The sequence below is a fragment of the Solanum stenotomum genome, chromosome 3 (assembly GCF_019186545.1).
Source record: "Solanum stenotomum isolate F172 chromosome 3, ASM1918654v1, whole genome shotgun sequence".
In the NCBI taxonomy this organism is placed as follows: Eukaryota; Viridiplantae; Streptophyta; class Magnoliopsida; order Solanales; family Solanaceae; genus Solanum; species Solanum stenotomum.
This window is the reverse complement of record NC_064284.1, coordinates 23,719,653-23,743,392: the sequence shown is the minus strand read 5'-3', so window position 1 is coordinate 23,743,392 and position 23,740 is coordinate 23,719,653. Positions and strand designations below refer to the sequence as shown.

General features: G+C 31.3%; 1 protein-coding gene across 3 annotated transcripts; it reads left to right on the top strand.

The window, feature by feature from the left end:
* Nucleotides 1–13,701: 13,701 nt before the first annotated feature.
* Nucleotides 13,702–23,535, top strand: LOC125859321 (cytochrome P450 714A1-like). 3 transcript variants are annotated; one of them, XM_049539043.1, is made up of 6 exons: nucleotides 13,702–13,887; nucleotides 17,169–17,367; nucleotides 21,407–21,633; nucleotides 22,005–22,255; nucleotides 22,350–22,725; nucleotides 22,809–23,535. In XM_049539043.1, the coding sequence occupies exons 2-6, from the start codon at nucleotides 17,253–17,255 to the stop codon at nucleotides 23,241–23,243; spliced, it is 1,404 nt and encodes a 467-aa protein (XP_049395000.1). In that variant the 5' UTR covers nucleotides 13,702–13,887; nucleotides 17,169–17,252; the 3' UTR covers nucleotides 23,244–23,535. The 3 variants fall into 3 exon arrangements, with proteins under 3 accessions (XP_049395000.1, XP_049395001.1, XP_049394999.1); XM_049539044.1 differs by lacking the exon at nucleotides 17,169–17,367 and having other exon boundaries at nucleotides 13,704–13,887; XM_049539042.1 differs by lacking the exon at nucleotides 13,702–13,887 and having other exon boundaries at nucleotides 16,942–17,367.
* Nucleotides 23,536–23,740: the final 205 nt, after the last annotated feature.

The window sequence follows — 23,740 nt, the reverse complement described above, 5'->3', positions numbered from 1 at the left end:
AGGTGCAGTTCATTCTAAAGAGGACAATCTCCTCTGGTTTATTTGATCATATTATAAGGTGTAAATCAGCTTATGAAATATGGAAGACCCTCGATCAGTTGTTCAACAAGAATAATGAAGCTCAGTTACAGATACTGAAAAATGAATTGTCCAACACCACTCAAGGTAATCTTTCTATCGCCGAGTATTTTCTAAAGATTAAGAACTTATGTTTTGAGATATCTTTGTTGACTCCGAACGAGGCTATCTCTGAAGCATGAATAAGAAGAATAGTCATTCGTGGTCAGAAACCTGAATATAATCCATTTGTGTCATCACTTCAAGAATGGACTCAATATTCATCCCTGGAGGAATTTGAGAATTTGTTATCGTCACGGAAATTACTAGACAAACAATTGGTTGGTGTATTTGTTGAAGGAGAAGGCAATGCTCTTGTAGCCGACAAGAGGAACTTTAAAGGAAAATCAAGAGATATGTTGCAATATGAAATATCATGTGGTTCAAGTTTGCCTGGAAAGAAGGAAGAACCTTCTAATTATTATGGTAAGAAGCTTTCCAGATGCTATTGATGTGAAAAAATAGGATACATAAAAAGATATTGTCGAGCCAAGGAAAGTAATATAGATCAAAAGGTTGCTGCTGAAGAAGAAGAAGAAGAGTGGGAAAAGTTCTTAGTAGCTGAGGCTCGAACAATAGATGCCATGATTTCCATCAATCTTGAAAGAGACTGAATCGAGGATTCAAAATATAATACGGTCAATCACGTGGAGGAGCAAGACAATAATGTCATCAGTATGAAGCAAGAAACTTCTGAAGATGTTTATAGTGGTGATATGGTAGTTGTTATAGAAGAAATCCTGAACATTCAATATCTAAAAGTATATGTGCTAGTGGCGACCTTAACAAAGAAAGCATTAACAGAAATGTATTGAAAATTGAAGTATCTGGTCAATCGTCTATCATATTGAGGCCAATCACTAGCTTAGATCAAACATTGGTAGCAGAGAGAAGATAGAGATCAAATAGAGGAAGAAGCTAATATTGAAGTCTTAGAGGCAAACAATATGATTTTTGAAAGCTCGGAAGCTACTAAAAAATTTATTGAGGACATGATAAGAGAATATGGAAGTGGATCCTATGTTGATGTTGAGACTTTCCAGGAAATTGATAGTGTTTCTCTGGATAATATAATTATCGAGAAGTTAAGAGAAAGGGGGAGTGTGAGAACTCAACAAGGAGATAATCTAGATGGATCAACTGATGATAAAGAATCTTTATCATTTGAAGAAGCAAGAGGAATCCAGAGAAACTGCTGAGATTTGCACCAAGGCGTGGCTCAAAGCTTCGTTTGAGTTCTTCCACAACAAGTGTGGGGTAGTTTCAAAAAAACACTTTAAGGGGGAGTGTGAAAAAAGTTAAAGATGATTTTTTGAATAACATAGATTTCTCTAGAATATTTTAGTGTAGAAACATAGAAAAATGTTGAAGAAATATCTAGATATTCTAGAGAAATTGCCTTAAAGAAATATCTAGATATTCTAGAGAGATTGCTAGAATATAAGTTCACTAGAACTTTCTTGTAGATATTTTAGAGATGATATTTTGTAGAAAATCATAGAGTAGTCTAAACAAAACAAAACAAAAAAAACAAATCCAATTAAAGAGTCTTCTTTCAATTACAAAATTCTTCTTTCCAAATTCTTCCTTTTAACCTTCTAACTTCCTCTTCTTTAATTGAATCTTCCAATCTTAGTTAACGATCTTGGACTAGCAGAAGATCTTATCCATTATATTTTTCTTCTGCTATTCTCTACAAAAATTACCGATTTCACATATTATAATTCATCCGCCCCTTCATATTGATAAAAAGACAATGGCCCCTATTATTATCAAATATATACGGCTTGCTTACACGAAGTAGGTGCACATGTGTTTGTTTGCTGCGATACTCCCAGTCCCATATAGTCCCATCCATTGTTAATTATTTGATAGGCTATAATAAAGTCCCTTCCTATTTTCACCTTCTTCTACTCTCTGTCTTTTAAGTAATTTTGACATATTTGTCGTCTTCCAATGGATCTTGCTTCTTTTTATAATAAAAATAATAGTTCTTGATTCCTTTGACATGAAAGTTTGTCTCATCCTATTCCACTATGCTTTGGGAGATTAATAACTAATGCTAGCTAGCCCTTCTACTTTTACTATATTTGCACTTTTGGTCATGCAATACAAATATAGTCGTTATCAGAAGGGTATTCATGATTTTGAAATGATGAAAATATTGTTTTGAAGTAAATTTAAAATATAAATTTGATCAGTTTAAAAATTAGATTTTTGTCACTAAAATATTAAAATTTTAAAATTATAGGTCCAAAATATTTTTTATCTATCCAATTGTAGGAAGGAAAATAAAACAAGATAGATAAAAGATTCAAATTTCTAACATCACATAGAGAGGTGCATCCAATTATAATCACACGATATTATATGAACTTTGAGTGTGGATTCACACATCTATATTTAAATATTTCTTAAAAATATATAACACTTCTATAAATGATTTCATGAAGGAAGCATGAATTCACGTGAACCTGATGACCCTCTCCTGAATACGCCTCAAACTGTTATCCTAATATGTTTTATTTTATTCTCTATTAGTCCATTATATATAATTAGAATTTACATCTTTTTTTCCTCATAATTTTATTTTGAATGTTGAGGTAATTAGGTTCTTTAAAATAATGTGACATATTTGTGGACTTCCGGTGGATCTTGCCTTCTTTTTTATAATTGTTCTTGATTCCTTTGACATGAAATTTCATCTTTTACTAATAACGGAAAAGGGTTAAAATTATCATCGAACTATTAGAAATAGCTCATAAATATCTTTTATTTATGTTGGGGATCAAAACTATTCTTGTTGTCTCTGTTTTGGATCACAAATACCCATAAAATGTTATATTTGCCATATGTGCTGACATGACAGTCTACCTAGGTAGTCCAACATGACAAAAATCCCTTCCTCTCAATTATGTGTTGTTCTTCCTTGTTCATCTCTATAACAATTTTTTTTATTTTTTTTTATTTATCAAAAATAGCTCTTTCATTGTTCTTGTTTGAGTTATTGTTTGGACTTTGAAATTTCAATTTCGAAGTGCACTGAAGTTCGTTTGAGATAGTAGTTGTGTGTTGAATGATTGAGTTCATTGTTTGAGTCTTTTATGTCATCGAATCTGAGACCGAAAATTTAATTCTCAAGGTTGAAAATGTTGAAGAACTCTTGAAGTCATTCTTTTTGTGTTGAAACTCAAAAATAACTACTCATTTGAAAGCTTGTTGGTGAGAAATTTCTAGATTTTGTTGATTTTTGAAGTGCAAAAATTTGAAGAGATTCAATTGAATGTTACTAAAAATTGCTTGGATATTGCAATTGAAGCTGGAAATTAACATTTAACAACTGATTTCTTAGTTTGATTGTTGATATTTGAAGATTTGAGTTGAAATCCCAAAAAAATATAAAAAATATATGAAAGAGCTCTTAAAAGCTTGAAAATCTAAAAATCAATTTTGAGAATCCATGACCCCAAAACCAACAATGAACTCGACCCTTCAACACGTATTCACAACCTCAAACAAACTTCAGCACACTTTGAAATTGGAGTTCTAAAGTCCGAACAACAACTCAAACAAGAACAATAGAAGAATTATATTAGATTTTCTTTTTGTGATAGGGATGAAAAGGAAGAACAACATTATTGAGAGGAAGGTATTTTTGCCATGTTAAATTGCTTGGGTGGACTGTCATATTAGCTCTAATGGCAAAAATAATGTTTTAAGGGTTTTTGTAGTCCAAAACATAGACGACAAGGGTAGTTTTGATCTCAAACATAATTAAAGGATATATATGAGCTATTTTGAATAGTTTGAGGCTAATTTTGATCCTTTTCCATACTAATAATAATAATCACTAATGCTAGCTAGTCCTTGTACTTTTAATATTTACACTTTTGGCCATGTGAAACAAATATTGGTGTTGTCATTTTTGTTCTTTACCAAGCAATTATCGCCTCATTTATGTATCTTTTTGATCAACTATACTCATCCCTCTGTTCATTTTTATTTTACACAATTTCTTTTTCTAGAATTAAAATGATATGAATTTTAATTATATCCAAACTTTAATTGAAATTGCTATAACAATCTCAAACTTTAGTCGTGACCTATTATCCCTGCACTATTTAATAGTGTATTTTAAAGATATATAAGTGTTTACAGGACATCATAAATATTGCATCATCATAAATAGTAACTTGTCCAGCTCGACACTTATATGTCTTTAAAATACACTATTAAATAGTGCCGGGGGTAATAGGTCCTGCCCAAAGTTTGGATTGTTACAACAATTTCGATCAAAGTTCAGATATATTTCAGAAATTTTTCCATATATATATATATAAAATTAAAAAGAGAGGGTAATTTGTAGTACTTTTTATATAGTTTTTGAATGTCTAGATTTTTATTTTAAAAATATTAAATAAATATAATTTAATTTAGCGTTGAAAATTAATTAAATTAACTCTTGAAAAATACAATATGATAACTAAAAAGAAACAAAGGGAGTATCATGCATATATTTGAATGAAAAAAATAATAAAGATTTCCGTTTAAACAAGCAAAATGAGAGGTTATGGCATGAAAGTCTTTCTTTTATATTCTCCTTTCACCAGTTCAAACGGGTTGTTTGGCTTCTTAAGTATTTGAGTAATAACAGGCGGGTTTTAAAGTTAAAAAATTAGTTTTCCCCCGTCTCTCAAAAAATATTTTCCAACATAATTTTTAAAGTTTATCTAAATAGGCCAGTCTATGCTCATCTGATTTATATTTCCAAATATTATTTTCATATTTCTAAAAGTTGCCAGAATATGTGAACTTACAAAATTATCTTTACAGGACAACAACGCATGAGTTTATTTGGATTGACTTAAAAATTGGTTAAATCTATTTTTCAAGTTATTTTTAGCTTTTCGAAACATTTGACAAAGTTAAAAGTAACTTAAAATAAGTTTGAAATGACTTAAGAAAAGTTAAAAACCAAAAGTATGACTCCTACTTTTTGTTTTTTTTTTAACCTAAAAGTCACTTAATATTTGTCTTTTTTATTTTTGACTTAAAAACTATTTTTTTTTATCTGTCCAAGCAGACTATTAGACACGGGGGTACAAGAACAGGTCTTAATTCATGTCCAGCAACACTAAAATTAGAGGATTGTAATTCTTAAGGTTACATTTTCCCGTCAAAACAGATAAAACATAAAAAATTGTCAGCATTTTATTGTGCTTCCTGATTGAGATTTTTTTGAGTTAATATCTCAAAAGATCACTCAGTTTTGAAAATTAATGTAGCAAAGTCATTAAATTTTATGTTATATTTATAAAATAAGTATCTCTAAAAATGAATCGACGGTGTATTTCTTGACCACTATCCATGAAGAGAAGTTAATCTCTAGTAAAATCATTCAATTTAAATTTTTGTATCAATAAAATCTAAACTAATAAACAAAATGACTCAAAATTACTACTTTATGATAGATTAGTATAAAATGCAAGATAAAGATAAATTTATATATGTTGCTGTTTATTTTTATAAATTATCAATAAAATATTATCTCAAAATCGACTTAATTAACGTCCGACATTTATATAATAATATATGCTACTTGGACTCATGAAGTCTCGACTTCATCTTTCACTTGTTGGAGTTCAGGAATAGCAATAAACTGCCCAACACATCATTCAGAAACTCCGAGGTGGACTCATATCTCAGGGGTTGCACGTGTACTCGTCAATTTCGAAAAAAATCATATGTATATATGTATATCTATTTTGAGAAATTGATAGAAACTAGAATATAGTTAATTGTGTACCCATGAAAAACATAACATTGACATTGTGTTATTGGTATAAACTAGTGAAACCATCCTTGAGACCACGGATCAAATTAAGCTATAACCTTTTTTTTCATTATTTTTATTTTAAGTTTAGCTTAAACCTCATTATTTTTATTTTAAGTTTAGATTAGGGATCATATTTGAGCTAAGGTAATATTAGTATACCTGAAATCTTCAAATTCTAGATTCGCCTCTACCGAAACTGGTCAACACATTAGTCATCCATGCCGTTGCGAATGATACCCACATTCATCCTTTGGTGGAAGAATTAACCAACCCAAATCTTAAACTAAACACTGTTTTCTAAAGCAAGTCATAAAATAAAATAATAGGAAAACAATTTTAAAGCAATTAAAAAGATTGAGTCTCCACAAACTCAATTAATAGTCAAAATATTAATGGAAATTAATCCCTAAAAACTGAAAGTCATTGCACCAAAATTCTAAATACTCAAGAATGAGGATGCAACCAAACATAAATCTAATAGTTTAAAGTGTTTATGTCCGAAAAGAAGGACAAAAAAAGATAGAATAACCCACTGCAGCCTGAAAGAGTAGCTCACCCTTTGATTCGATTGGTCACGCTTCGTTCAACTAATGTCCGTATTAGCCGCTTGAATATGCTATGTACTCAACAAGAAAATAGTAAGTTCAATATCAGTACACAACCACAATGCACACATAGCCAGCTCCAAACTATGAATGTAAACAAACAAATACGATACAGTAAACACAAGCCAACACATATAACAATAATCACAACCCATAGACTCCAAGTGAAAATATCATGAATCAACCAACACCTAAAACATACCCCACATGATCACCATTACACATATTCGATCCTTTTACGGAATTTACACACAAACTGTTAGTATATCGACGCGATATCCGAACTAACCAGTGTTAGTATTTATATCAGGTGTGGTATCTGAGCCAACCATTAGTATTTTTGTACCAATATGGCACCAGAGCCAACAATCAATCACAAACAACCTACATAATCACAATCACAATGAACAATAACATTTGAAACCTAAGTAAACAGGTTCATTGCATGAGATTATCAACCTGATGTCATTTCATATCCTTCCCTATGTTTTCCCCAACATGCATTGCACGAGTGATATTATAAACCAGTAGACATACATATATACATAATTTGAAAAACACAAAACCCAACACCTACATCGAACCAAAAAGCCTCTTGAAAACTCTAAAGGATCTGAACTTTCCTCTTGTTATTGCTTTGACTTGTTCTTGGTCTAAAATAATAAATGTTTATAACAATCAATCAAAAATGGCCTAAATAGGAGAGCAATGAACTTACCTTTACGGAAGAATTTGGTGAAAAATTGAGAGTAGAAACTGCCCTAATTTGTCCCTCTCAAACCCAAGAACAATATAATGTTGCAAAAAATAGGAGGTTTTGAATCTTTCTGCATAAATTCTCGACTTACCTTGTTATAGCGGTTTGACCCACTATAGCAGTTGTCATCCCGCTATAACACTTGCACGTGCCCACTATGCCAGCCTATCATCTGTTATAGAGGATTGCACGAACTTTAGAGACTCAGAAACCTCTGAAAAGTCTCTTTTTCCCAACATACATTAGACCTCTAACGTTCCAAACTATCTGTAGCGACCCTAAAAATTGATAGGTGAAACTAGAGCCTAACGTATGAATCTTAAAAGTTTTAGCATAAATTAGAGTTATGAAATTTTCCAAAAATTTGACCAAGTATAAGTTCAAGAGAGGGATCAAGGAAGGCGAAAGGCATCACTGCCCTTCGAAGCTCCTTTGAACTTCGCCTCAGCCGGATGGTAGACCATTCCAAGGCCCTTAGAAGCTCCCTTGGTAATTGCCTTAGTTTTATTTAGGCAATCCAAGGGAGGCATAAAAAGGGGTAATTTCATAATTTCCTTTTTGGTCTAAATTAAATGGGTATAACCTAGTTTTATATATATANGTCTAAATTAAACAGGTATAACCTATTTTAGTTTATATATATATATATATATATATATATAATATAAGTAGGTCATTTGAATACTCCCATGGATATGCCTTAGCTTTTAAAAAAAAAAGCCAAAGCCAAAGTCCAAGGGAGGGTCCAAGGCTAGTGGATCACTTCAAGGACCTTAAATGCTCCCTTGAATTTTGCCTTAGTTTTATTTGGTAAGTCCATGTGGGCAAGGGGTGTTTTCGTAAATATTATTTTTAAGTTAAATTAAGAAGTGGGTATATTTTATATTATTTCTAAATAACCATATAAGGTATTAAACATTTAATATGCATGGTATTTTAGAATTCATTCTTCATTTTTCCCTAAATCAAAACCCTTCTCTCCTAAAAGGTTTTCTCTAGAACTCCGTTGAAGGGCTAGGTCAAGTTCAAGCTAGGGTTGAAGGTTTCAAGTGTTTTCTTCTCAAAATTCGTGGGATTCATGAAGGTTAAGGCATGGGGATCCTTTATCCTTTATTATTCTTCCCTTCAAGGAGCTCAATCCAAATGATTTCAAAGTTCTTCCAAATACACAAAAAAACCCTAATTTCGATTCTAAGCATGGGTTCTTGCATTAAATGATTTTTAATGATGATATATGCTATTATTGATGTTTATTGATGGTTTTACGAAATAAAATTCCATGAACCCATGTCTTTCCAAGTTTCCTAAATTTGGCTTATGAAGTGGGTTGAATGTTTATGATTGAATGATAATGAAATTATGCTTAGATTGAGTTGAATAGTTGTTTTCTATTATTATCTATTGTGAATTGTTGAAGAATTGAGGAGTGGTGATTGTGGCTTTGGAAAAAGGGTAAGTTGACCTAACTTCATATTTAATGTAGAATTGATATAGAATTGTGATAGATTGATGTGTGATCCACTTATGGTGGAGGTGCTTATATGTTGAATGTATTGTGATTATGGCCTTGAAGGCAATGTATGAGGAAGTTGAAGTGTTGACATGATATCATATATGTGAATGTGATGTGAAGGATTTGAATGAGAATTTAATGATGTATAGGCAATCATGTTATGAATGTAAATGTGTTCATGTGATCTCAAGGTGATCTTGTATAAGTTGTTATTGTATTGTGATTGTAAGTATGTCCTCTCTTAATGTTCATATGTGATGATGATGGAATGTGAAAGATTTCTATAATGTGATGTATGTTTTGAATTGGTAGACGTAGGTGCCTCTTCTTGATACATGGAAGTTATGTAATGTAATCTCTTGACTTGGTAGGCTTAGGCACCCTTCTCTTGAGTAATAAATATATCTTGACTTGATGTCTTATTGTATTGAATTGGTATACCTTGAGTTGGTGCCTCTTTATAAATGAATGAATGTCTAGAATCGGTAGACCTAAGTATAGTGCCCTTTCTATGAATGATTAATGAGGCTTCTAGGCTATGTCTTGAATCGGTAGACCTAAGCATGGTGCTCTTTCATGATGAGCCTAAGACCCTAAGTAAATGTAAAACCTTGAAGCGGTAGACCTTATAATGATGCCTCCTTCTTGTGTGAAATGACCGGAGCGGTAAAAAGCCCTCTCTAAGAAAGTCAGTGAGCTATCCTTAATCAACCTTGATCGGTAGATCCTTGTGGTGCCCTTCTTGGTAGATGTGCTATGGGTCGGTAGACCTAATGATGGTGCCCTCTCTAGTACATACATGTGAATGAAATTACTCTATGGGAACTAAGGCTACGCACTGAGTGGATATGGTTAAGATGGTAGCTCTTCCCGAGTATGAGGCGAGAGTACAATGAACATCTTTGGATATCCCCTAAACGATGTGCCTACATGGGATGTGTCCTAGTTCTACCCTTGGCAAGTAGAACACCTTCCACGGTGTGGGGTTTTATGACACCGGATTCCATGCCTAGCTAGTATGGTCTATGTCGGTTAATGCCTATTCCCATCATATGAGATGTGCACTCTAGTCATTGGATAGGTTCTACAACGTGTAGGTAGTAGTATGGGATGTTATCTACACATGACACGAGTAGGCCTTGAAGATACTAAAGTGAGTTCCCTAAGCCTTAATGACTATTGTATGAAAGTCCTCTAAATGCATGAATGTGTCCTAAATGACTCTAAAGAAGAATGTTGACTCGTCACCCTTTTTAATATGTTGCATATCTCTCTTATATTAAATGAACTATTTAGCATGTTGTACTGAAATGTAAAGGTTCTTGTCTATTGTGGCCTTGAGGAACACTTAGGTGTGCATGCAGAGGTTGTATAGGCGGCCACTTCATGTCTCCCTTAGGTGTGTCTTACGGTAACTTTAGATGGAGGTCCTAAGATCATGAAATGGCTTATTTGACTAATATGTTTATGTGTTGTATATTAGTACTAGTTATGCATGATGGCTTGTGATATGAAGCATGATAAGTGGTAAGTTCGCGTTAGGTGGCCTTAGGATAATGCTTTAGTGTGGATGGTGGTATGAGACGTTATTCATACATTGCACAAGGTGTTGTCCAAGGGTTACTTGAGGTGGATGGTTTAAGGTGAAAGAATGGGTTATGTGTGGAGTATGTGCTAAAGTGGTTAATGACTTGTATGTTGGTTATGATTGAGTATTGTGACTTTTATACTTGTATTTTCATAAAGTTTTACCAAATGGCATAAATCATGTTTCTCCAATAAATGTCCCATTTTAGCATATTTTTGCATGGTTTCCATACTTAGTACTTACTTGTGCTAACCCCTTTCTTCCCTTATTCTTACTAAAGTGTAGGGATTGGAGATGTTGGTGTTCTATGATTGATGGATAGGTTCCTAAGGTGCTTGAAGATGAAGACTTGGTGAGTCCTCATAGATTCGAGGACAACACCCAATATGTTCCTTTATGTCTTGTAGTTTTGTTTAAGTTTTGTATGAGCTTAGTCCCAATGTTGTACTCTAAAGGTATTAGATTGTTTTGAGACATCATGTATAAAGTTTAGAAGTCTTCCGCTTGCTATTTTATTAAAATGTGTTCTTTCGATGCTAAAGAAAGTTTTAAATTCTTTATGATTTTTAGTGTCTATGCGATGAATGAATGCTAAGAGGGTATTAGACCTCCGAGAGGTCGAGTACGCCAGTTAAGACTGGGGGGTGCTCTCGGGTCGTGACACTATCCCTTTCACACCAAGTTTGATTCTGAAAGTTCTTACGCACCCAAATTTCATTCGGTAAAGCACTACAAATTCTTTAATATCTTGACTAGTAGAAAATACAAATCACGACCTTTTCTAGATGGCCATAAACCTCACTTTGCTTAGATTCCGTTTAAGACTAGTCTAATCTAGAATTTTCAAGCTACCATCCGTACAATTTTGTGCCCCAATTTGACCTACTCATAACAATTGGAACAAGTTGTTACAATACATACCAATTTACCCATGCTCATCCCCGAGTGATCGAACAAGAAAAAATGGGCTAAGTTAGAGAAGAGGGTAGTACGCAAATCCTCGAACAAGTGAGGGTACTTGTCTCACATGTCTCTCTTGGTTACCCACGTAGCCTCTTCAATCGGGCGATATTTCCACTAAACCTTTACCGATTTGATCTCCTTTTTCCCCAACTTTTAAATGTCCCGATCAAGAATCGCCACCAATTCCTCTTTATATTGCATTCCTTGTTTAATACTATTGAGTCCTACTTAATTATATAATCCACATCTTTATGGTGCCTCTTTAACATAACATGTAAGCCATTGGCCCCACACCATCAAGAATCTTAAACAGATCAATATAGCAAGGGCTAAACTTACTCTTCTTACCAAACTTCATCACTCCATTCATTGGTGACACCTTGAACAACACTTGTTCCCCAACATGAAAGGTTATATCTCTTAGATTGCGATCCGCATAATCCTTCTACCTACTATGGGCTGTCAATAACTTAGCTTGAATATTCCTTACCATTTTTGGGGTTTCCTTAACCAAATAAATATCCAAGGGTTTTACATCAAGCCTCAAAGCACCCCATGGGCAATCTGCATCCCCTCCCATAGAGTGTCTCAAATGGTGTCATATCATGTTGGAGTGAGAAGTGTTATTGTAAGAGATGATCCCAATGGTCCCAATAGTCAATCACACACGCTTTCAACATGTCTTTCAATACTTGAATTGTCTACTCCGACTGATTGTCTAACGTCTTATGCAACTTACCCCAAAATTAATTTAGAAGTAAACTGAATGTCACGGTCTGAGATGACAGAAAGGGGCACTCCGTGCAACCTTACTATTTCCTTGACATAAATCTTGCGGCCAAATGTTGAGAGTTATATATATACATGTGTTCTTTTTGACCAAACAAAGATACACGTTTATTTTTAAAATATTTATTAAATAAATTATTTTTTAATAATACGAATTAATATGAAGAAATAAATATAAAGGGGGGAAAATTTATCAAATCATAATTAGTTTATAATATTTATTTTAAATAGATTTAAAGAATGATTATAAAAGAATCAAAATAGGGGAGGTAAGTGTAATATTGTAAATCACAGAGAAGGTGAGTGTAATAACGTAAATTGCAAAAAAGTGAATAATATAGAGCAAAACCTCAAAGAATCAGAAGGTGAGTGTAATATCGCAAGCCACAGAAAAAGTGAATATTATAGAGCAAAATCTCAAACAAGATCCTTGAAATCATCCCTATAAAATAATATATTTATCAATATTCATACTTTATGGTTAGATCTAGCAGAAGGATTTTCTAGAAGAAAAATATTGTATTATAGCTTGAATTATTTCCCTAAAAATTGACCTTTTTTTTTTAATTGTGGAGCAAAATTTTCTTGCTCTATAACTAAGAGATTCCCTTACCTAAATGGTAGCAATATATATTAGAATGTCTATAATTCTTCCCATCACTTCTTTCTTTTATTGTTATTCATAACAAAAAAATTACCTAAATACACAACTTATCTTATCATATTCTCTAAAATTTCTTATCATTTAAAAAAATGACAAAAATTCCTACTGTCTCCTATTCTCGAATTCATCACTTTACGCGATGTGTCGATCGACTACATAACTCAGATATAGCACTTTACTTGATATATCAATTGGATACTTCACTTTACGCTATGTATCGATCGGATACATCACTTTACGCATGTATCAATCGGATGCATCACTTTACTCATGTATCAATCGGATACATCACTTTACACGATGTATCGGGACACACGCTATGTATTAGGACGTTGAGTGATATATCAGAAGTCGAGACGCAATTTATCGAGATATTGACAGATGTATCTGAAATGGGACACGATATATCCGGACATTTAGGGATGTACCCAGATTCCACCAAGTTAAAGAGATTTTTATAATTTGAAAAAGAATAGGGATATGATGTAATTAACTTTTAAGTAGTTTTATTTCATATTTTAAAAATTAAAAAATATATATATAAATTATTATAAGTCTAATTTTGAATATATAAACTTTAAATATCGACCATTTGTTATGTCTGCGATTGGATATATGATATATTACAGAAATTGTCTCTTATCGACTTTTTTTGTATAAGAGAATAAAGAAGATAAGAAGAAGAAAGGGTAGGAAATAGGAATGGCCCAAAACATAAAAATTGTTCCATCATCTTTAATTTAGTTGACTGTACATTTCCGCTTTTTGTTATGTGTCTACATGCATGCACTTATTTCTCCACTCTACAAAGACGCGTCGACATTATTATTTTCCTCTTTCGTTACGAATTTACACATAAATTGCTTTTTCTTAAGTGGAAACACACATCATATATACTCAAACAACGGACCAAAATTTACATTCAAATTCCCTCTTAATTTAGCGCTGAGTACTAAAGCCAGTTGTTTGGACATGTGATTACATCTCGTGATTTTTAAAATTTGGTGATAAAATCAACATTCAGACAAGGGCGGAGCTATATATAGCCATCCCAGGTATTCAGTTGGACACCCTTGGTAAAAAAAAGTATGTTATATATATATATATATATATATATATATATATATATATCAAATTCTGTATTTATAAGATATATATTTAAAGTTGGACATTCTTGACAAACGTTACGTCTTTGGCGCAGTGGTAATTGGTGTTCATTTGAACTAAAAAGTTTTGGCTTCACACACCTCAAATAGCACAATGTTTTTTTGTTTTATTTTGACAGTCACACATCATTGTATTGGACATCTTTAATAACATTTCTGGCTTGCCACTTCATTCGGATATAATGAGATGAAATCATAAATTCTCTAAAAAACTTTGATTTGTAAATTTTATATCATGATTTACATTTTCTAAATATAGAAATTGTCCCACAAGTTCATATTAAAAAATTCTTCCTTTTTATATTTACGTAATTCATTGTGAGAATATCAAAGGAGTGACGAAATATTCACAAAATACGAACATAATAATATATTATACTAAAGATATTGACCATGCTCAATTTTATTAAAGAGTATTACACTACAACTCATTTTCAATTTTACTTCTTTATTGAACTAAAATTCGATCAATAAATGTTGTATTTTTTTAAGAATAACTTTGTGTTATTAGTGTATTATATTTTTGTTCCTTTTGCTTTTTTGGTAAGATTATATAAAGAATTGAGATAATTTTGATAGTTTTCACAACTTACGATAACTTAAAAATCTAAATTATATGTCCAAACAAAACTTTTAACTTCATATCATGCTTTCATCTCACATTGCTAAACGGGTTCAAATTTCAAAATCAAAAATATAATTTAAAAATTCAAATTATATGTTTAAACAAAAATTCAATTTTATCTGATCATATAATTTTATATTATAATTTTATCTCACATGGCTAAAGACTGGAGTTTCAAGACCAAAAACAGATTGAAACCCTTTTATTTGTTGAGAATACTTTTGTTTGGCAATTGACTAACGGTCTCAATTTCGGTTTCAACGAGACAGTAGGAACCACAAAAATAAAATAACTGATCAATAATGTGATCAAACTGTCGGCATTAAATTTTTTCTTATCCTATGCCACCAAAAAATAAAATTAAAATAGTTTTTCTATCAACTTTAGTTTTGGAGGATTTGATTGATATGCATTTTAATTTCATACGTTTTTTAGTTCTGAATTAAAAATAATATATATCAAACACAAATGATTAAGACATTTATTAAGAGAAAACTTAATAAATAGCAATCATAATAGATATAATAGGGCTCTATAGGTATTGTTTCGATAATTGCGTTCCATAATTATAGTTTCATTTGCTATGGAGACTGCGGTTTGTATATTTCTGCATGTTTGTATATTTCGTTTGCGAATATGCAAATAAGACAAGTATATACAAATTCTATATTTACACATTTATGAATTTTTTAGAACTTTGTTTGTATATTGCGCTGTCTAATATACAAACATTGTAATTTATTATAAATTTTTCATAAATCGTATACAAATATCTAGAATAAGCATATACAAAATTTTAAATTTATACCATCAGAAACCAAATTATAATAATTGTGAATTTATATAAATCAAGAAAATTATACAAATTGTGTGAATAACAAAATACCTAATATAGACTAAATGTTTGTTATTCAGGGTAACGCAAAAGTGCTGCTCAAAAGATGTCAACTGTATATTTAATAGCATAATTAATAATTATTAATTTCTCTATCAGGGGTTTTAATTTATTACTTTAATCATTCTAGTATAATTGGTGCCATTAGTCACATGAGGTGTCAAAGTCAGTTGATCTCATGGTTGAGATTCGATCTTTTCACTTTGATAATGGAAAATCTTTGGTAAAAAGCAATTTATTCTTTTTGTGATTTTATCTTCCGCAAATTCAAATCAATTAAATATTAGATTTTGAATATCTATTTTTTCTTTTTAATCGACTCAAGAAAAAGATATATTTTCATATTTAATAGTAATAATTAAGTTTTAAAATATTTATTTACATTTAATTAAATGATTTATAATCACATAAGCATATATTATTTATTAGTGATTTTTTTTTGTTTCTGCTGAAATTTGAACTTGAGACCTCATGACTCTCGAACATTATATTAACCATTAGGTCAGATCCTTGGGTTCTATGACTTATATTAAACCATAAATTCATCTGTTTTTTTTTTAAATCTTTATATCAAGTCAAACAACATCACATAAATTAATACGAGGAGTACTTAAACTCATCAATTAAGTGCAATCATGTTTCAGCATCATCGTTTAACTATTAAATAAGCGGAGTCACACTAAAGGACGTTAAATATGACACTCCCGTACGTCGTGCCAAATGCAAACCCTATTTGTTGCACTATAATAATAATAATAATAATAATAATAATAATAATAATTATAATTATTATTATTATTATTATTATATATTATGAAGCATAGAATTCATCTGTCCAATTTAAATTTCTAACTTTTCTTTTTAATTTATTAAAAAAAAGTGTTTCATCTCATATTTATATTTTACAATAGTAAGTTTAAAATTAAAAAGATCTAAAAGACGATCATACCTTTTTAATTAAAGATGATATAATTCAAAATTTTCTCTTTATTCCTTAGACTTCGTATTTAATCAAATAAAGACATTTATATTGGATTGGGCATATATAATATAATATAATATTAGTATAATACTCTCTTCGTCTCAATTTATGTGATACCTTCCAAATTTTGAGCTTTAAATAAATTTATCTTTGATTATAATTTTTTCATATATCTTTTAAATTGACAATCATTCTAACTTATACTACTTTTTACGTAATTTTTAAATATATAAATTTTGTTTCAAGAAAATATAAAGACACCTTGCTCAAATTTATAATCAAAATTAGACAATTTTACTTTCGAGAAGTCAAAAATGTCATATATAAATTGAAACAGATAGAATAATAAGAATGAAAAATAATCCAAATAAAGTGACAAAAAGGCTGTCAAAATCTCAGAGCACATTTCATATATATACATAAGTCTCCCACAATACATTAGTGCAATCCGATTAATTAGGACCCTCAAAAACACACTTGTTGGTATCCAAATTAGAAAGCTTCAACAAAAGCCAAAAATGAAGAACACTACACCTTTTCTAATAATCTCCCTTCTTATTCTTCTTGTTGTTGTTTTTCCTATGAGATTTTCTTCATTGGTGTTCATTCTAATTATGTTTGGTATTAATGGGGTATTTTACATGTTGTATAATACTCTATGGTTAAAGTCATCAGAGAGACTTAGATGGAAACTTAAGAAACAAGGCATATATGGTCCAAAACCATCATTTTTATATGGAAATGTTGCTGAAATGCAAAAGATTCAAGCTGCATCTCCCAACAATAATAATGTTTATGCTGAATGTGTAGCACATGATTATACTTCTTCACTCTTTCCCTACTTTGAACAATGGCGAAAAATATACGGTAACATTATATCTATCATCTTCCTTCTCATATTCTTATATTTGTGTTCTCTTGACGACTCGAACTCACAACCTAAAGGTTGGAAGTAAGGTGCTTACCATCTCATATATATTATTTTCATTCTTCTTGTTGTCTTGTTCTACTAATAAAAATGAAAAAAATAAATAGAAGAGATTAATTATTGCAATATTTGATAGAATATAATGAATTAATGAAAGAAAGAAAGTGTTTATTTGATCTGTACTTCAAAATTTCCAGGTTGTCACCAAAAATCATGTCGTTAATAGAAAGGAAAAAGAATTCTAAATTTTGTCCATTTTCTATTTTTGGTTTTAAAAGAATTCTTTAATATATATACTATCAATAAGCTAAGGTAGCTAGCTAGGTAGTAATATTAGAGATATTTATGTATTTTTAGTTAAACTAGTTTTTAGTTTATTTTGTCTCTATAATATGTGAAGCAAATAAAGAAATTATGGTGATATAGTCTTGAATTAGAGTCTTTTTTTAAATGAAAAAAATTTATGTTAGAAATCATTGTTCTTATAAATGTATTCTATAGTGCATAAATATGAATATAATTGTACTCTAATATAAATATCTTATCGAGTAGGAATCTCAAAAAAATAAGAGAGATATGCGCTGGCATTTGTGTTACTACTTCTACTAGTAGTTTGAATAATTATTAGACTCTGAGTAATGTGCTATAAAGTAGTACTACTTGCATATTCGAAAAAAGAAATAATTTAATAAGAAAGGAAAAAGAATAGAAAAAAAAAAGTGTAGGAAAGAGAGTATAAAATAAAATCCAAAACTTTAAGAGATTGATTTCATCATATTTCACCAAGATTTGTCTTGTTGCTATTATTAAAATTTGGCCCTCTAGCCCAACAAAACTAAAATAAAATAAAATATAGTACTCCCTCCGTTTCAAAAAGATTGGTCTGGTTTGACTTGGCACGAAGTTTAAGAAATTAAAGAAGACTTTTGAATCTTGTGGTCCTAAATTAAAGTTATGTCAAATGTACAAAATTGCCCTTAATCTTGTGGTCTTAAACATGCCATGTGGAAAGCAAAAAGTAAAATGTTACCAAAAAAGGAAAGAGGTCATTTTTTTGAAACTGACTAAAAAGGAAACGAGGTCATTCTTTGTAAAACGGAGGGAGTATATGGTTTGTCATGATATACTTTTTTGGCCTGTTTTCTCGATTTTTCTAAGATGCTCATATCATATTTATTTATTTATTTACGTAAGTTGATGACAATTAGTCATTTCAATTCATTAATAACTTTACCTCCTGGAAAAATAAGAGGTCATGTCACTTCTATATATTTTGAGATGAGCCTCACACCTTTAAATTATTTTTTTTTATAAATATATATATTTTGAGATGATATATGATTTAATACGCAAAACAACAATTATATATGGCATGGAGATGATTCTTAATTAAATGATAATTGTCCCTAATATTAAATACTTAAAAACTTTTAAATAATTATGGATCCTTAAAAGTACTTAGTCACGTGATACCCTTAATCACGGACAGATCTAGTTAGATTTGATTATTTGAATAACAATTTCAAGATAAATTTTTTATTTATATTAAAAAAGTAGAATTTTAGTTATTTTATATACAAGTGACATATCTAGTCTTTCTCATCTCTCATAATAAGATTTCCAGAAATGTTTTTCTTTTATGATTTTCTATTTTTAGTTGGATAAAATTTTTGGAAAATATTTTTGGTAGGATAATATGTTCTTTAAAAATGAGAAAATGACTTTTCAAATAAAAGTAGAAAAAATGAGTTTTCTAAATGACGTTTTAGGTTTATTGTATCCTCCCACCCACCTGACACCCCAACGGCCCAACCTCTACATCTTGACTATCCCACCTTGAAACCTGACAACTGACACCCTGTCACGGTGTCACCCCTATAGGTTTTTGATAGATTAATGCTTTTAAGATAATATTTTTTTTAATAAACACTAGAAAATAAGCTAACTTATTTTTTTTAAAAAAAAACATTTTCGATGAAAAATATTCTCCTCCATACCAAACACAGTTAAGTGTCGAATTTGACTTTGATGATAGTCATTTTTGTAGTGTTATTGGACAATAATTTCTGAGATTTAATAAATTGTAGTTGAAGTAGGATAAAATTACCATCAAATTGATAAGTTGTAGTTTCCGAATAAACTAGATATATTCCGTGTGTGGTTTGTGAGAAGGAAAATCTTTGCTGAAAATCCAATAATTTTCTTACTTATTTTTTAACTTTTGGTAATTGATAATTAAACGAAAAATATTAGAGTAGTAATTTACAATGTTCTTTATATAATTTAGATAAAGTAATAAACTTATGAGATGGGTCAGGAGTTGAGAGTGGAAACGATATGTGTGTATGGAAAGATACAATCACTTAAATGGATAGCCATAAGTCCTCTGAGTATGAATTTACTTTTGTTAGGAAGCATTTTACGTCTCAACGTGATTTTCCATTGCGAATCTGAAAAAAATAATCACTCAAACGAATGATGAGTGAATATTTTTTTCAAGATTGATTAAAACTTGCATTGCATCCTTATCTAAATTTCACCCATTATTCAAGTAGGGTACTAATAACAGAGGACTGAAATACAGCAGGATGATTTGACAAGTTAATAATCCTAGAGACAAGTTATCCCATTGCACTTACAATGAGTCTTTTGTTCCATAAAATCATACAATAATTCCTAGTAGATATTTTTCGTTTGTTGTCCCAAAAGAGTTACAATGGTGCATATATGGTGTAATTGTATATATTTATAAATATGTATAGGTATGTATCTTATATGTATAGTATATACAGAGACGAACCTAGGATTTGAAGAATTCGGGTGCACCACATATGATCTTTAAGCTAAATTTAAAATAAAATTAATGAAATTTAGCGCTCTAGCAAGATTCAAACCTTGATCTCATGGGTGATTCCTCTACCTTGTACCAACACTACAAAAACACTCATATGCTCTTTATGGGTGCACCGTTAATCAGGAAAATAATTTTTACTTATGGTGAAGTGTGTAAATGTGAGGTCCTTTCCTTGTTTGGTGTTATACCGTTAAATCATTTTCCTTTAAGAGGGACATGACTAGACTAGATGAAGGTGGGTCACAGTTAGAGACATGTAACTGAGTTAAGTACAAGATAGGAGTTGGAGATGCAGGGAACACTTGGTCACTAACCATGTGATCCCATGCTCTACCTTTTGACTTTTAAACTCCATCAACTTCTCATTTTAGCTTTATTAGCGCGGGGTTGTTTGGTTGAAAATAAGTTATTTTGCTATGTATATGAAATAACTTATCTGATCACTAAGATATAAATGATGAGATAAATAATTTCATGACTACCTAATACCTTCACGCTCCAATCAAACACATAATAAAATAATTCTATATTTTATTTCGAAATTATTATACCTCACACAAAATGATTCTTGGAATTTCATTATTGCAACTCTAATTAATCTATAATTACACAAGTTTCACTCTATTAGAAAAAATAATAAATGTATTAGCATTGTATATTAGTAATACCTTATTTGGTACACTTTATTAAGCTATATATCAGTTATACACTCTATTGTGTATTAAGATGTGCATTATTAATACCATGGATTTCTAGGTGTTAGTAATGCAAGGGGATTTAATGCAAGCATTTGCATGGTTAAAGATCCAATTACCTCTCAAAGCATTTTTTATATCTTTTTAATCATAATTGTGGAGGATATCTTTGTAAATAAATATTCTTATGCAATGCATGTTATTTTTAATGTACTAAATCAAACAATGCATAAGAAATAATCTATGTAAAATTATTGTGTTATTATTGTGGCTCTGTTTGTCAGAGGCATATTCAGAATTTTAAGTGGATGAATATAACATTACGAAAAAGTGCATCTAAGATATAAATTTGATCGATTTGATCTTTAAGTTCTTATTATTGAACTCGTGAACCTTTTATAGCTTGATGTTTTGGTGGTTTAATTGCAGGTCCTGTATTTACATATTCAACTGGAAACAAACAACATTTGTATGTGAACCAACCAGAGCTAGTGAAGGAAATGAACCAAAGTATTAGTCTGGATTTAGGAAAACCTTCTTATGTCACTAAGAGACTTGCCCCTATGCTTGGAAATGGTATTTTGAGGTCTAATGGCCATATTTGGGCCATGCAAAGGAAAATCGTAGCACCTGAATTCTTCATGGACAAGGTCAAGGTAATTAATCAAAAATTAAATAATAACAAAAAAATCTTACACATATACTATAGTCAATGATTGAATATATTAATTACACCATACAAATCACTTGAAATTAGCTATGAACTTCGTCGTTAATCTGTAGCCAAATCACTCCTATTAATAGAATTAGCAACAAATTTTGTTGTTTAGCTACGTCCTTGGAAACAGCCTTTGGCAGATATGCAAGCTAAGGTTGCGTACAATAAGTGCTTGTGGTTATGTCCTTCCCTGGAACATGGGCATAGCGGGAGCTTTAGTGCACCAGACTACAACGCTGCAAAATTTGTCCATTTCTAAATTTTACTTTTTTTTTAAGTAGTTATGAATCTTGAAGATGAATTTGTTAGGGCATGGTGAGCCTGATGTTGCAGTCAGCAGAGTTATTAACCATGAAATGGGATGAAAGGATTGAAGCTGAAGGGGGCAAAATGGCAGAAATTAGTGTGGGAGAGGATCTGAGAAGCCTCTCAGCAGATGTGATCTCAAGGGCTTGCTTTGGGAGCTCTTATTTCAAAGGCAAAAACATTTTTTCAAAGCTTCGAACTCTTCAAAAAGTCATATCAAACACAAGCATTCTTTTTGGTTCTCCTGCATTAGGGTATGTACGTTGTCGCAAAGATATTCAATCGAATCTAATAGCTTTGTCTCCGACTTGTTTCCCATTATTGACATAAGGACTATATATGTATTAGGTTTCTTCCGAGTAGACAGCAAAAGGAGATTGAGAACTTAGAGAAGGAGATAGAGTCGTTGATATGGGAAGCAGTGAAAGAAAGAGAAAGGGATCAATGCTTAGAAACACATTCAAATGAGAAAGACTTACTGCATTCGATACTCGAGGGAGCTATCAATGATGGCAATGTAGGTGAGAATTCGTCAAGGAAATTCATAGTTGACAATTGCAAGAATATATACTTTGCAGGTCATGAGTCCACTGCTGTTGCTGCATCATGGTGCCTCATGCTTCTTGCTCTACATCCAGAATGGCAATCTCGTATCCGTGAGGAAATGGCTCAGATTTGCCCTGATGGTGTCCTAGATGCAGAGTCTGTCTCCAAGATGAAAATGGTAACTCATATATCACATTAATCTTATAACTATTCCGTCTCAATATACAATTTGTATCTAACAATTATAGTCTTGACATAAAGGTGACAATGGTCATTCAAGAAGTGATGCGTTTATATCCACCAGCAGCATTTGTGTCAAGAGAGGCATTAGAAGACACACAAATTGGTCACATTGTTGTGCCAAAAGGTGTATGCTTGTGGACCTTGATCCCGACTCTTCATCGTGACCCTGAGATATGGGGACGAGATGCCAATGAATTCAAGCCAGAGAGGTTTGAAAATGGAGTTTCGGGTGCTTGTAAATTGCCACAAGTTTATATCCCATTCGGACTAGGTCCTCGTCTCTGCCTAGGCAGGAATTTCGCGATGGTGCAGCTCAAGGTTGTTATTTCACTCATTATTTCAAAGTTTCGTTTCTCTCTATCTCCCAAATACAAACACTCGCCGGCTTATAGGATGATTGTAGAGCCAGGCCAAGGAGTACACATTCTTGTTGAGAGATTGAAGCAATGTTGACACACTAGATATAATATGCTTCAACATTAGTAAACTCTTCCTCTTACTTTGTTCTGTTATTTTCAGCTTGTTTTGAAAGTGCAAATGTCAATACATAAATATAATTACTTAGATGTGTAATACTAGTAGAGACTAGTGCATCAAGTCTCATTACTTTCTTTGTTTTAGGATTTTAGCCCACCCTTACTAGTTATGTTTCCCCCTTTTGCTAACATAAAGATGGGGTTATTTGCACTTTTATGCCTATGTAAGTATTTTGTGTTGGTCTGCTAAGGTAAATAACTTTTTAGCGTGACATAAGTTTATATTTTTGCATTATAATATTTCTTAAGTTATGTTATGCGTTCTTAAAGAGCTTATATCCATCCCACTAGACATGAGTTCGACTTCTAAATGTAAAAAATTAAAGATCAATCCATTTGAAGGGCAAATCGTGCAATTAACGCTAAAAATGGTCTCTGAATGGGATATTTGGCTAGTGGCATTAGAGATTGTTC